This window comes from Halichoeres trimaculatus, unplaced genomic scaffold (assembly GCF_033239565.1).
Source record: "Halichoeres trimaculatus isolate MK-OKI-2021-1 unplaced genomic scaffold, fHalTri1.1 fHalTri1_scaffold_19, whole genome shotgun sequence".
NCBI lineage: Eukaryota > Metazoa > Chordata > Actinopteri > Labriformes > Labridae > Halichoeres > Halichoeres trimaculatus.
In genome coordinates this window covers 12,989,879-13,004,287 of record NW_027437197.1, presented here as the reverse complement: position 1 = coordinate 13,004,287, position 14,409 = coordinate 12,989,879, and the positions used below count along the sequence as shown (strand labels likewise).

At 38.8% G+C, this 14,409-nt stretch overlaps 1 protein-coding gene across 1 annotated transcript in view; it reads right to left on the bottom strand.

Moving 5' to 3' along the window:
- lrp1bb (low density lipoprotein receptor-related protein 1Bb) overlaps positions 1 to 14,409 on the bottom strand; it is a 255,210-nt gene that overhangs the window by 157,925 nt on the left and 82,876 nt on the right. The window contains exon 3 of the mRNA XM_074695293.1: positions 13,239 to 13,361. Coding sequence (XP_074551394.1) covers positions 13,239 to 13,361 — 123 coding nt within the window. The remainder of the gene's footprint in view (positions 1 to 13,238; positions 13,362 to 14,409) is intronic.

The window sequence follows — 14,409 nt, the reverse complement described above, 5'->3', positions numbered from 1 at the left end:
ACACCAATTCAGGCTTCCCATAATGGCTTTATAACAGTAGCAGGCTCTGTTGTGGTGAATCCCACAAATACAATAACAGAAGTTTGTGTATGCACTCCGTTTTTCAATCCTAACCTCATTATTGTTATTACATAAATCACTAATGTAATCATGAGCATGATGACAGTGCAAAATCAATTCAGTGCATCTGAACTGCAGCCAAAATGTCAGAAACAGCACGGACAGCAGTAGCTTCCAATAGCTGCACTGAGCTACAGGCTGGCCTCGTTGCCAACTATGTGACAAACACTTTGATTTACTGTTGATTCTCACACACACGCACACAAAATACCTTAAGCACATCACACACAACACAAATAAGCAGCAATAATTGCACATGGTTTTGTTCACATGAATTCCCTGTCAGCTAATTACCGGACGGGAAATTTACGATTAATAGGATGACAATACAAACATTATGAACCTGGCTACAGCAGTGTTAACTTTGAAGAGTGTCATAGTTGAGTGGTTCATTTAAGAAAAATACTTCAAGAGAGGATATGTGTGAAAGAAGTGCAATGTTTTGCCAGTGGTGTGGAAGAATAAATATAAAGTGCTAAAGGCATGAATATTTCAGTTATTCTGCTTGTGTGACTCCGAATGTGTTTATTTGTGTTGTTTGTGAGCTGAAGAGTCAGAAAGTCATAGAAAACAGGGAACTCTTCACCTTTGCATGTACTCTGTTTGAGATAAAGTCCTCACGGTTGTCATGCTTAAAGCCTGGAGATAATAATAGTCTCATGTAATAAGCTATCTGGGCTTTGCAATGCTGTATCAAATAACCAATGAAAACTCAACCGTATCTAGAAGGAAATAAACCTTAAGCCATTCTGGATAGGTTGTGTTCTATTTATCAAGGTCCTTGTCATGAACCGTGTTTGTCACATGAAGCGTGTGGTTAAGACTTTCACTGGGTAAAGGGCAAAAAGGTAAACAAGTGCAGAGTTTAGCAACAGCAGAGGCACATTTCACCAATTGTAAATTATAGCTCTCCCCCACATGTTCTGCTTTAAAAAGGCAGTCTTAACATAGAGCTCTTTAGAAGACTAATTTCCCTTTGTGACCTTTAATCCTTGGCATTTGAAAAAAAGGAGTCAGGAGAGAGCTTGTTTTGCTGTACTTGTCTTACGACTGAAGCAGAGGCAATATTTTCTGCAAGGCAAAATCTGCAAGGACACAATTTTTGTTCACAGTCAGTCAAATCTTCAAAAGTAGGATTAAGTGGAGTGACAGCATTTTTGGTTCTTTCTCTATATTGAGGGAACGATTGTCAATGACTAGATTCTTAAGTTATAACATGGGGCTGCTTAGAAGCAAGCATCCTTCATTTAAAATAGAAAAACTACCTGGATGTTGCAGTGCAATGCCTTTACTGCAGTGGTTTCTGCATTTTCACAACCTTTTCATTTAGTTTTATAAAACGCTTGTCTGTGCATTTCTTTAAAAGTCTGCATTCCTTCTGTGGTCATATACAGGTTGTTATGCTAACAGCAAAAGAATCAGATCATAGTGCTTTCATCATGACAACAAACCTACAACGGCCCCAAAAATGTTAAAATGACTGGTTTGTTCCATGATAATATATGGATTAACTAAGAACGGCAAAAAAAACCCCAACATTGTCTATATACTAAATAGTACTACAGCCATTCAGTGGAGAAAATGAGAGCAGAAGGTAATATTCATAGAGTCTCTTTGACACCTAATTTCCTGCATGCAGCAGCTTGCCATTTTCTCTAATTTAAGAGTATATAATCAAACCTATAATCAAGAGGAAAGCCTTATGACTGTGCAGAGGGATGGATGAAGCCGGGTGTTGGCAGCCTTGACATCCTGGCTCTACTGTATAATAAAGAATCAATATATCAGTCCATAAAGGGGAATGAGCAGCCCCAGGATAACATAGTAAAGCTGTACTCCAGAAACAGCCTACAAAATACACAGCAAAAAGGCAAATTAATCATTATTTGGTAAACAGTGGTATAATTAGTCAATAGAGACACTTTTGTGAGTGACCATTATGCAAATGTTTTAATCTAATTTTTCTGGGGCCAGAATCAAATGAATAAAACATACAGTACATTGCATTTAGAGAGGCTAAAAACAATATTTGCTAAGAAGAATGATCTCATTGTGAATATAATATAGAGCACTGAATTAATGCAGGCTTATTTTTTCTTTTTTATCAAGGAACCTGGAACGCAATGGTGATAATGTCATCGAAATTGATGTCACTGCTGCAGTTAGACGCTGATGCTTTAGTGTACCAGATTTCAGTACTGTATCATGTTGACATGCCATCATAAAGACGCAATTTTATAACCAACACGTAGTATTTACTCTAAGATTCCACAGTGTGTGCTGCTTTCTGTCTGCACCATGGACGTCCCCTAGTTCGGCTCGAAGTGAGGTCTCCACAAAAACTGCCCCCCCAGTGGCTGGCTGCAGTATAACTAAAAAAATCCAGCTATCCAGTCGTTCCAGATGAGCTGTGGTCAAACTTTAAAAAATTGATACACCTCGTAGAAATGTTTCTTATGTCTAATTGTTGTGGTGATTTGAAGATAACTTTTGGCTGCCTTGTATTCACGTCCTCTTTTTTCTGAAGTTTTGTTTTCATTAGTTGTACAAGGTTAAAAACGAGGCTTTACGTAACATTTAACGTTGATGGACAGCTGCCGTCCTCATGAATTTTTTTCGAGGATTGTAAAATATGTCGGGAGGTATAGTCAAGAAGTGATTAGACTCTCGAAAGAAAAATAATAATTATTAGTTTTTGTCACTCGGCTCCACTCAGATTCTCCCAGAATCCCTCACAAGCTGCTACAATGGCTGTGCCCTGTATAATGGTAAATGGCGGGGCCACGTTGTCTACTTTTATACAGTCTATGGTCTGCACAACCACAAACATAACATACTAACAAAAGGTTACTTAGCCTTACTGAGACTGAATATGTGTTCATTTGTTTTTTATTCAATGATTTTTGACAAAGTAAATTTGTTTTTTTTGGCGTGTTAAGCATTAGTAGAAATTGCCCACTGCGTCTTGCTAAACCTACAGAAAACAAGACAACAAAACAAAAAAAAAAACTAATTGCTCAAAAGGGTATTTCAGATTTGCAGATAGGGCCAGGTCTGCCAAAGTGTTTAGCTCATTTTGAGAAACTCTGACCAAAGCACTTGTCTTGGTGTAACTATACACTCAACAGAAAATTACTAAAAGTACTAAAAATATCAGCAGATAATACACTTAAACTGAGATGACTCTCTCATGAAAGTAGTTAAACATACCAGACCATGCAATTTCTGCAGAAAATTGTAGCCTAGCTTGCATGCTGTTCTCCTAGCAGTTTCCCATTATGGGGGCAAGCCAACCAGCATCATGTGGCAGTACAGATATTCATGACATTTAACACATAAAACCGCACTTTAAAAGAAGGGAAAATTCCTCTAAACTCTGTTGTGATTGACGTGAATTAAATATATAAAGCTGTTATTATAATTCAGACTTATATATGTGCCACCTGATGTGCAGCCTCTGAACACGGTGTTTCATTTTGAAATTGACCAAATGCCTCATGCTGTTTCAGTGTCTGGCATCCTATAAGGGTTGATCTGTTCTGTTCTGCTTGACATGTGCTGAATTCAGGCTACATCAAAAATAGACCCAAGCAGAGATGAGCCGAGACACATTTCTGAGATGCTGCTGTGGTGCACTGCTTTCTGTGGAACTACGAGCATTGACTAGAGGAAGCATGGATCAGCTCCGGGGGATGTGGTACGGACAAAACGCAGCATAGGTGACGTGGCATTAAAGGTAGTGTTGTGGGCACTCAGAATAGCTCAGCAACAACAATTTGATGGGATATATCAGCTAGCTGCTGAAATGTGAAGAGAATCTGGGGTCGTCACATATCGAGTCACAAAAAGGTTCTCCTACTTTTAAAGTCTGAATTATGTTACTAAGTTGCCTGAGCATGCTTTGACTTCTTTTTACAAACTGTTCCCTTACTCTTGATTATATCAGACAACCCATAAAGAGCAGGCTTAATGTTTTGGAGTAAAAAATAAACAGTAACAGAATGATTAACTTAAATGTCAAGACAAAACATGTTTGTTGGTATTATAGGCCAAGTTTTATTAAGTCAATGAAAGACGGTCAGGCCTGATTTCAACATACATACGGGACATCCTTTCAATAAAACATACACTGCCTTTCATTTATCCAGGGTTGGCAGCAGTCTAAGCAAAGACCAGCCCCTCCAGAGCAATATTTCCTAGCTCCTTCTAGGGGCTCCTGAGGCAGTCTCAGGGAAGCTGGGATATATAATCTCTCCAGGGAGTTCTGGGTTTACACCAAAGACTGTATAATCGAGTACAGCTATAGGGCACCCGTCAGTCATGTGAGCTGAGCTGTGATTCTGATTGGGCGAGCTTAATATCCTCCAAACTGCTGACTTAGAAAACAAAACAAAACACGCCCCCTACAGTGTGTGCCGATAGTCAATTTAACGATTTAGACAGGAGATGATTTTTGAACCAGGCTGTAAATATGTTTATTTCTTCTGTGAAAACAGCTTTTTTTGTTTTAGCTTGGTGTTAATGTGACTTCCAGTACCTCCAGTACTTCTGGACCCAGTTTCATGCAGACACATGAGAAACAGCAGGTTTTAGCACTTCTGCATTGTCTTGGCTTGGCTTACACTGAAGCCTCCTACCAGTTAAACACACCTGGAACACCTCTAAAGGGAGGCATCAAGGATGGCAAAAATGCTCAAACCACTTCTACTGGTTTGATCCGGTTTCATCCAAATGACAATGATGGAACCCCTGTTAGCAGACACTGGGAAACCTTAACCAAGTAGATTTGTCAAAATTGAACCAAATTATAGAACCAGAAGACAGAAAAAAAAAATAAGGATGAATGCCTGATGACATTAAAAGTAATCTCTTATTCTGAAGACCTGATTTAAGTACTTTCAGGCTGAGTTCACCTTTTCCTAACAGACTAAGATAACCTCTGATGAATAAACATGACCTCAAGCTTTCTCGGTTCAGTAGTTTTGCCTTTCTTCTTATGGACAAGTTATTTCCACACTGCGACAGGAGTGAGTGTGATTCAGATTTTTAAGGGGATGAGTCTTATAGCTAACAATGTGTCATTCAAGTGGAAAGGTAAAACTCTCATGCCCCTTTGCCTTGGATCCCTCTATTAAGTCGCGGTAGTTTAAGGGAAAAGCCTTGAGCTTTACTATTTTATTTTATACTATGTAATGACTTTCAGGGCCTAAATTGGTTGCTGGTCTATAGTGTAAATCAATTGATCATAAAGGAGTAAATAAGCCTGGTTTTAGCTTGAAGGCATCTTTAATGAGGACCATAGTTAGAGTGGGAGGACATGTATTTTTCTTCAAATATCCTCTGGCTCTAACCCAGCTCCCTTGAAATAATCATTGGGCTATGACCATGTTTATAGAGCGGCTATAAGAGCAGGCATTAGCTCATTCCTTTCAGTATCTATTAGACTATACATTATTTATGATTTATAAATAAATAAAGAACAATGTCACTGATTCATACTGGCTGAGAATAAAGCTATGGCTACTGTATAACAGAGAGATGAACGGCACTCATCATGTTGATGTTACAGGCTTTTGTTCTCATTGGTTGCAGCTGGAAGAGTCTTTGTTTGCTCTGTTTTAAAGCTCATATCACAGCAAGGCTTTGTTCTCTACTGCAACAACAGAGAGATAATGCCGGCTTTAGTCCCTCAATGTCACACTGGGTCTATGACAGCTACCATGTCAATTTAAAATATGCTTTTTGTCCCCCGCTTCTTCTTCAGGTGACAATCTGGGATGCTGTCCTTTACAATGCTCGTGCTAGGAGAGAATACAAAAAAGGCAAAATGTGTCAGTGCAGCTTAACTGTTGAGATGAGGGCTGTGGAAAGAAAGACAACTTGCTTCCACCAGTGCATCACTTATGACATGGTGCGGGTGCAAGACTGTCACCAGGCAACAAAATTCATTCTCACGCTAATGGTTCCACCTCCGACAAATGCTCATACATATGAAAATGTGTAGTAGAGACAGGGGCAATGCAGCAACCGCAGGGATAAATATGAGCAAACATGTTGAGGGCAAAGATGACTTTTCTTTTAACTATGACATTTTGACTGAAGAGACAGTCTTAGTCACTGTGGCTTCAAAGTATGTGCTCTCACTGGAACATAGTCTCCCAGCACACAAACTCGCACACAAACTCGCACGTAAGCACAATATTTGCTGTGTATGTTTATCGTCGACCAAAACTTCCGATAAAACAGATGGCCAAGCCTTAGGAAGTGTGCACAAGTTCTGTTCAAAAACGTAAAGGAGGCAGACGGAGAGGGAAAAAAAAAAGAATTTTAAAGCCTTACTCATTGCCATAAAAGTTAAAAACAAAAAAATGATCACAGGCCCTCTAAACAAAATACACATGTGGTGGGTTAAATACAATAAAAGATAGGGGACATCTTTGATCTCAAATAAAATCCATGCAGGGCTGAGGAACCAACAAGATATCCAATTAACTTTGCTGCTCTAACACGGATAGTGCCACTAAATGCTGTTGACATAGTGAGATGACAACAAAACCTGTGAGCTGTCTAATAACTCGGGCAGATCATCTTAAAAGAAGACAGCGGTATGAAAGACTAATCATGCAAATTTAATTGTCTCACAGACATGTCTGGCACTTCCAGGAAATAATCCTCAGAATATGGAGACGGAATAACCATAAATACAAATAAACAAGCTGCATTTGAAGCAATGCCATGTTTTATGTTTTTCCTTTTTTTTCTGATGAGTCAACAGAAGGGTAATACACCAGCTGGGAGGGAGAGATGGAAAGGTAGAAAAAGATGTGTTACATAATGCAAAAGGCCCTGTCCTTCAGCTCAATAACAAGGGGCTACGCTACATTACCCCCTAAACCTCCATCCTTACTGGCGCCAATTCTCAAGGGAAGCAGACACATTTGTGATACATTTATTTCAATATGAGACTTGCCAGATAAAATACCCTGCAGGGTGTTGATAGGCAGCCCCAAAACACACTGACTTTAGTCGCTGCAGCTTCATCACAGGCAGACAGATCAAATATTTTCCGCACTTCTAAGCGATGTTTTCAGAAGGGTTTTGTTAGCTACTTCCAAATGTTTAAATTGCAATGTTAGTTTAACATCAGGAAATGTGCTTCAAATTTGAAATTACATTTATTGGTTGAGTGTGGGAAAGGGAGTCTAGCTGTAATTGTTGAACCAAAAAAAAACAAAGAAAAACAAAATTAAAGCTGTTACCCAGCCCCTGTCCATGAAAGAAAGCAATTCTGGCAGATCTGCCAAAGCCAAAAACAACAAAACAAAACATTTTTGCTTTATGCATTTTTATTGTAGTGAACATGGCTACACTACAATTAAAATACAAAAAGTCCATGGTTGTTGAGGGGCACAAAGAGCTTAACAGAGTTTAGGTTCAAACATGAAACTAAATAAAGGTATCTGAAACATCCAGAAAAAATACATTTTTAGTTTTGTTTGTTGGCTAGGTGCTAACCTTGTTTCTGTGTTGCTTGAGAAAAGCACATCTTAAAACAATGATACAAAAACACGTGAAGAGGAAATTTCTGCATCATGTAGTTGTAAACTCTCAAGGTACATGGAATTAGTGTCAAAAGGTGTAGTACTTAGGCACTTCAAAATATGAAACAAAAAAAAAACAAAAAAAAACAAACAAAAACAAAAAAAAATCAAAGGGAACTTATTTATTTAACTGGTTCTACAAACTATTGTCACTGTATTCCTTCCCTGTATACATTACTCACAAAGCACTGCCTGAATTCAGTTATTATTCATGGAGCTTTAGTTGCACAAGGATTCAGTACCTTAACTACACTTAGTGGCATAAACACAAGATAAACATGCTGCTCCCCGACGCTGGATCCTCATGCTGCTTGTTTTCAAGCTCTCTGTAGGATACTGATGAGCTCAGTGCAGAGATTCGGAGACTTAAACCGAGGACATGCAGAGACATGCCCTCCCCTGTCGTCAAAATGGAAACAAGTGGGAGCACCCCAGAGAGATCTATCTTTGCACAGTTCTCATCCCCCTCAGTGCCTTACGGACACCGAGATCAACATCCAAGTTGATTGGGTCAAGCCAAGCTGCAGCCATGAAATGCAACTCCTGTGACCATGTTTTTGAAGTCAGCAGCTGACCCCTTTTATTGTCCTTTCCTCTGGGATTGACAATTCAATCAAAGGATTCACTGGTCCTTCCATCCAGCAGATTCACAGAGCTCCTCATGGCAGCACAACTGAGACGAGCTAAAAGTCCATGAAATCCTTTCCTGGAGGATTTAAGTTCTAAGACAGTGTTTGCAAGCGGGTAGCATCAATACAGAAAGAGGGAGGGAGAGCTGCATCCCCATGGCCATTAGTACCACTGGGTTTATAAAATCACACTGAAAGAGACATTAACAGAAACTTACAGTAATTATGGCTTTGCACAGCCAATCCATATGCCCTCAGGAAGACCTGACATTTAGATGTCCTTGTAAGCAAGATGCACAAACTAAGAGTGTGTCCTTAATGAGGGAAATTTGTAACCTTTTCACTTTGACTCTCACCAAACAAGAGGCTTCTCTTCAGATCACAGCAGAGGTTCGACCCTTTCATTTATAGCAAGCTATTGCCTAACCACAGCAGGAGAGTTGTCATTTTGCTGGGTTTTCTTTTAGGCAGGCTGTTTTCCATGCTCTCTGAATAACTGGCGTCAGCTGTCCAGTCCCTTGAGGCCTAAGGCTGAGCAGATAAACCGGCGCCTCCTTCTAGTCTCTTGGTATTTCAATCCAAGGCCACCTTCCCTTTCTTCCTCCCTGCAGGCCCTGTAGATTCAGTGATTACATCTCCCTGACCGAAGCCATATCGGGGAACAGAGAGGCCATCAGTGGCACCAACATTTTTTTTTTATTTTATTTCCTGACAACAGAAGTGAAATTCATCACCTTGACTTTTTCACCAGACGTTAAATCCGTCTGTTCAACACTCCAGATATTCAGAGAAATCTAAGTTCTGATGTGCTTTTCTTTTAATCCTCTTCAGCTTCACTCTGTACTTATCCTCCTAAATGACACATCTGCTTCAAAGGTTATTACAACCCTTTATTCATTTAAGAAGGCGAGATACATTCCTAACTTGTCTTTTGTTTGCAGGGCACATCTGGTAATTCCCACTCCCATTAATACATATTCCATGAAAATAAGTAGCGCTAAATTCATTCAATGAATATGTAAGGTTTTCTTCTGGAGGCAGTGTAAATAAAGAGAGCAAATGTTGATCAAAGTGATAATGAATATTATTCTGCAAATTGTATGACTTTAGCTACAGCAAACACATAAGAGTAGTATTATACCTGCGGTAACTGATAGTATCACCTAATATCACATGCAGAGGTGGACAAATCACTAAAAAACATGATGGAGCTCAAAGCTTGACCTTTTTTTGCCTGCAAAGCATGATCATGAAACATGCAGATGGCAATGGCTGCTCTGAGCACAAGTATCTATCTATATATATATATATATATATATATATATATATATATATATATATATATATATATATATATATATATATATATATAGTTGTGTTCCTGGCTGTTATCAAAGCAAGTTGATAACTGCTGTATTTAAAGGTGCTTTATGAATAATACTAAATAATTATTTATATATTTATCATATAACCATTGTTGACTTTAGAGTAGATGGTGAATGTACTGCAGTGATTTTGGAATGCCTTACCATGAACCTGGGGCAGTGTGAAAAGACGGATTTTAATAAAATGTCCAAACTGACAGCTATAAAACATGCATTTCAACTTTTCATTTGAAACTGGTCAAACTCCAGCAAATATCATCCCTTTGGCATGTAACTAAACTACAGTTTTTCTGTTTCTTGAAATCATTCCTTTTCAAATTATTTTAAAGCATGCTGTCAAAACCACTGAATTTCTAAAAATCTTTCCAGAAACCTTTAGAAAAGAAAAACTTTTTTTAAAAAACAAGATGCCTCTTGATGCCACTTCACAAATATGTGAAATGGTGGAGTGTCCCTTAGCATTTATCACGCACTCCTTTACATTCTTTGATAGGGGTACAAATCTAACACATAGAAGCAGTGCCTCAAGAAAGACAATGAAAAAACAAGCCACTGAATAAGAGAAACACAAGATATTAAAGATGAACTGATAAATAAAGCCATAAGCAAAACCTACATTGACACACCATATCAACAGGCATCCAGGAGAAGAGATGCAATAAGTGAAGAGTGAAGTATCTGTGTTTGCCTCTGCACATTGGAGGGAAGACTATCTATATTCATGTTTCTGACTGCTCTTTAGGGCACACTTTTTTATCTCCAAGTTGATTTAAGACGGAGAACTGGAAACCTCCTTCATGACCCATCACTAAATTTCTAGATTGGAGAGCCACAAGTCGCCACAAACATGTCAACGGTTAGCGCCTGTAATCACAGGGTTTTAACAGCAGTTGCAAGGCCTTCATCTTTTGTAACAACCATTGCCTATCACTATTTGATATATGACCTCTTGCACACTAGGGCATTAATAATTATTGCGCACTGAGGTCAATTTATGCACAGATGCCTCTGCCAAAACTATAAAGTGGTAATTACACCCGATAACTCACACTGATGGGGAACCTGCTCCTAATGTGAATAATTTGGCTTTGTTGCCTTTTTTTAGCTGTGTTAGACTGTAACAGTGACAGACTCATTATGATTTATCAAGGCTAATACTGTTCATAATAGCGTAAAATTATGACTCTGATGATCCATAAAGAAAATCTATGTCCATGCAGTGTGTAAATAATGACACCTGAGTGCATGCATGCAGCAAGCCATTCTGATGTCAAGGACGAACAGAGGTTTACATGACAGTTGTTGGATCAGCCAAGCACAATGCAGTACTTCTACTTGTTCACTGAATAACAACACTCCAATAACACCTCATGTTCAAGCAGAATGGTAGAGTCAAGCTTTGCTCTGACATAAAAAAAAAAGCTGTTTTCACACCTCATGCACTTTGATATATATGTAAGTACAAGTCAAAAAGAAGTGTCTTTGGACAAGTAATTGGAGCCCCATGTTGTGGACACAGAGAAATATCCTGGTATGTGTATAAACCTTGTGTTTAGCATGAATTGGGTCAGAAAAAAAATCAGATCAAACAAAAAGGGTTATTTTTTATACATGTGTACTATGCATACACAAATTTTGCTGCCTGATGAAATTGATAACAGATGGTGGGTTGAATCACAAACGTTATGAACATTAGTGTTCTTTCATGCTGACCTTGAACAAACTGCATAAGATCAGGCTATGAGAAACTAGTGGTCACATATCGCACCATCTCTATTGAAAATATTATGCTGATGCATATTGGTGGCAGATGGCAGGATTCCAGAGGTTTTTTTCTAATGTGAATTTAACAAGTCAATTACCCCATAAACAACTTCATGGGGCATATGAATGCACATTTGATCTTCTAGAAAAATAACAAAAAGCATTTAAAACTTGCGGAAAAACTGATATATTTCAGCAATATCTCCAATTGTTTTGCATATTATATTACTGTGACAACTCAGTTTTGTGTCTGAAACAAGACAATGGATCTAACTGTATGGACAACAACAAGCTGGGAAATTCATGTTTTAAAAGCATATCTGAATACACACTGAGGATAGATGGGGTTCATGTAGGTCTGGTCCCAAGTGTTGGACATGTTTGTGCACACAGTGAAACACACTTATATCTATGTAGCGATTTCAATCAATCCTCAGCCTATATGGACTATATAGATGACCAGCAGAGGCTTGGAGGTTTTGAAATCCCAGAGTGATTCTTATCTGAATACTCATTTCCTGTAAGACTAAAAATTGTTTTGTAGCACAGCAGCTGTGGTAATCGAAATTTTTATCAGTTGCAGCGTAAAGACATAGCATTCATTCATTCATTCATTCATTCATCTTCTACTGCTTATCCTGTCAGGGTGGCGGATAACTGGAGCCTGTTCCAGCTGACCTCACGCAGGAGGTGGGGCACGCCCTGGATTGGTCACCAGTCAATCACAGGGCCGACACACAGAGGCAGAAAACCTGTCATGTGCACACACACACACCAACAGGCAATGTGACATCACCAATTAAACTGATGAGCATCTTTTGGACTGTGGGAGGGAGCAAACCCACACATGCACAGAAAAGCCCAAATTGCCCAAACCTGTGCTCAAACTGGTTACCTACTTGCTGTGAGGCAACAGTGCCAAAGAAATAGCAACAATCTCAAATAGGAAAACACATCTAAATTCTAATATATTGACACTTGAAGTCAAATCTTCAGCTTGTTCTTCTTGTCAGCTTGGAAGCGCTTCATAAGCATCTTCAATATTTTAACATAACTATGTATCAACTTTGATCTTGTGACTTTGAACTGTGATCTTTAATCTAACTTTAATAAACTTAAATTCATTTCAGCTTTAATTTTTTAACATTATGATTCTATTTTGACTTAAACTGTGTAATGTTACAACTTTATTTTAACTTTAATGATATTAAATTCCTGATATTAAATTCACATCAACCAACTGTGTAACTTTATAACTCACTTAGACTTTAATCGTGTAACCTCACAGCTTTTTCTTTATTAACTGTTGAACATTACAACTGTATTTTGCCCTTAACTGTGTAACTTCACTTTACTTCAAATTCCATCGAAAAGCAGTGCGACACTATTTCAGCTGTAATTCCATAAAATTTAACCATATTACACTTCGGATCTTGTGAGTTCTTCTAACTTAAATTATGTTACATTTTGACTTTAATCTTCTTATTTTACAACTTGATTAAAACTTTTTTTTTTCTGCATGTTTTGCAGAATTTTCTAGTCACTCAAATGGATACAAACAATACATGAGAACATCATAGCAGCAAGAAACAACTTCTAACACTTGTTCAGCCTATGACAGAGCATCTGATCCTGAAATAGATCTCTTTCTTTTGGAGCATCGACTTGCCCAACGTCAAGACCAGAATTAAATGTGACATGTCTGTGTTAATGAGTAATGGATGGAATGAGTGACTCACAAGTTTTGTCCGATTCGTCTGAGTCATCGGGACAGTCGGGCTCACCGTCACAGAGCCAGGCCTCAGGGATGCAGGTTTCTCGGTCGTGACAGTGAAACTCTCCTACATCACACAAGATGGCTTCTGGGTGGCATGAGGAAAGGGTGGAGAAAGAATCAGAAAAGATCCAGCATGAGGTGATGAAAGTGAACAGGAAGGCAAAACATGTACTGGATGTCAATGTAAACATGAATGTGAGCAAAGTGGAAGTGGACTTTTGTAGTTAAATGTGTAATGGGTCTGTTAAAGAATAGGGTTTTACATTAGCAAAATTAATGCTTCTACAACATCAATAACAGTAGAATGAAGTGACACAGATTAAAGCTTATTAAGATTCTACAATACTTCTAAACGATGCATCTCTTAAGGTTGATGATTAATAAAGCACAGTGTGTCTTTTGTCAGTGGCATATTTTTTTTTCCTGTGACAGTTCTTTGTCACATCATGATGCCGTATATTTCTCAGCTGCAAGATTAAATGCTTCTAAAAGAGGCAGACACCAACGCTGCCCAGGAATTGTGATTTTGACAGCTACTCCTCCTCTAACAAAGACATGATGTCCTTCATGCCTCGGCAAACTATTACAAAGCAGTTTGGCAAGTTTGTTCTTATCTTTTTCCCTTCTTTTTTGTGCTTTCATTTGATGAAGGAACTGGGGGAGTTCAGTGAAAGCCCAGTCAACTAAAAAGTCATCACAGCCTTTCAATATAGTGTAGCACGCATCTGTCAAAGTGTTGACATGTTTCTTGCCGGTAGCTGTCAAAGACTCAGCTCCATCATTCTGTGGAATGACACAAGCTTTTGCTAAAGATTTGACACCACAATGTGACCTGCCTCTACTTCTCCTCCACACAGGGTGAAAAAAAAGGTAATTTGTTTCGAAGCTTAACCCACAGACAATCAGACAGGCTATGACTCCCCCTCCCACTCTTTCACTTTATCACCATCTTTTCCCAGTGTGTTCCTAACCCATTAGTGGTGGGAGTGGAGCAAGTGGGAGATCAGGTCTGCAGCATTTGAACGGTGAGAGTGATAATTCAACGCACCGCTGCTCCCTGCCCCGGCACCCTCCAGCAAATTCCCTACCCAGGGACAAATCTGAAAAGGTCAAACATCTCATCCATTCTGCCG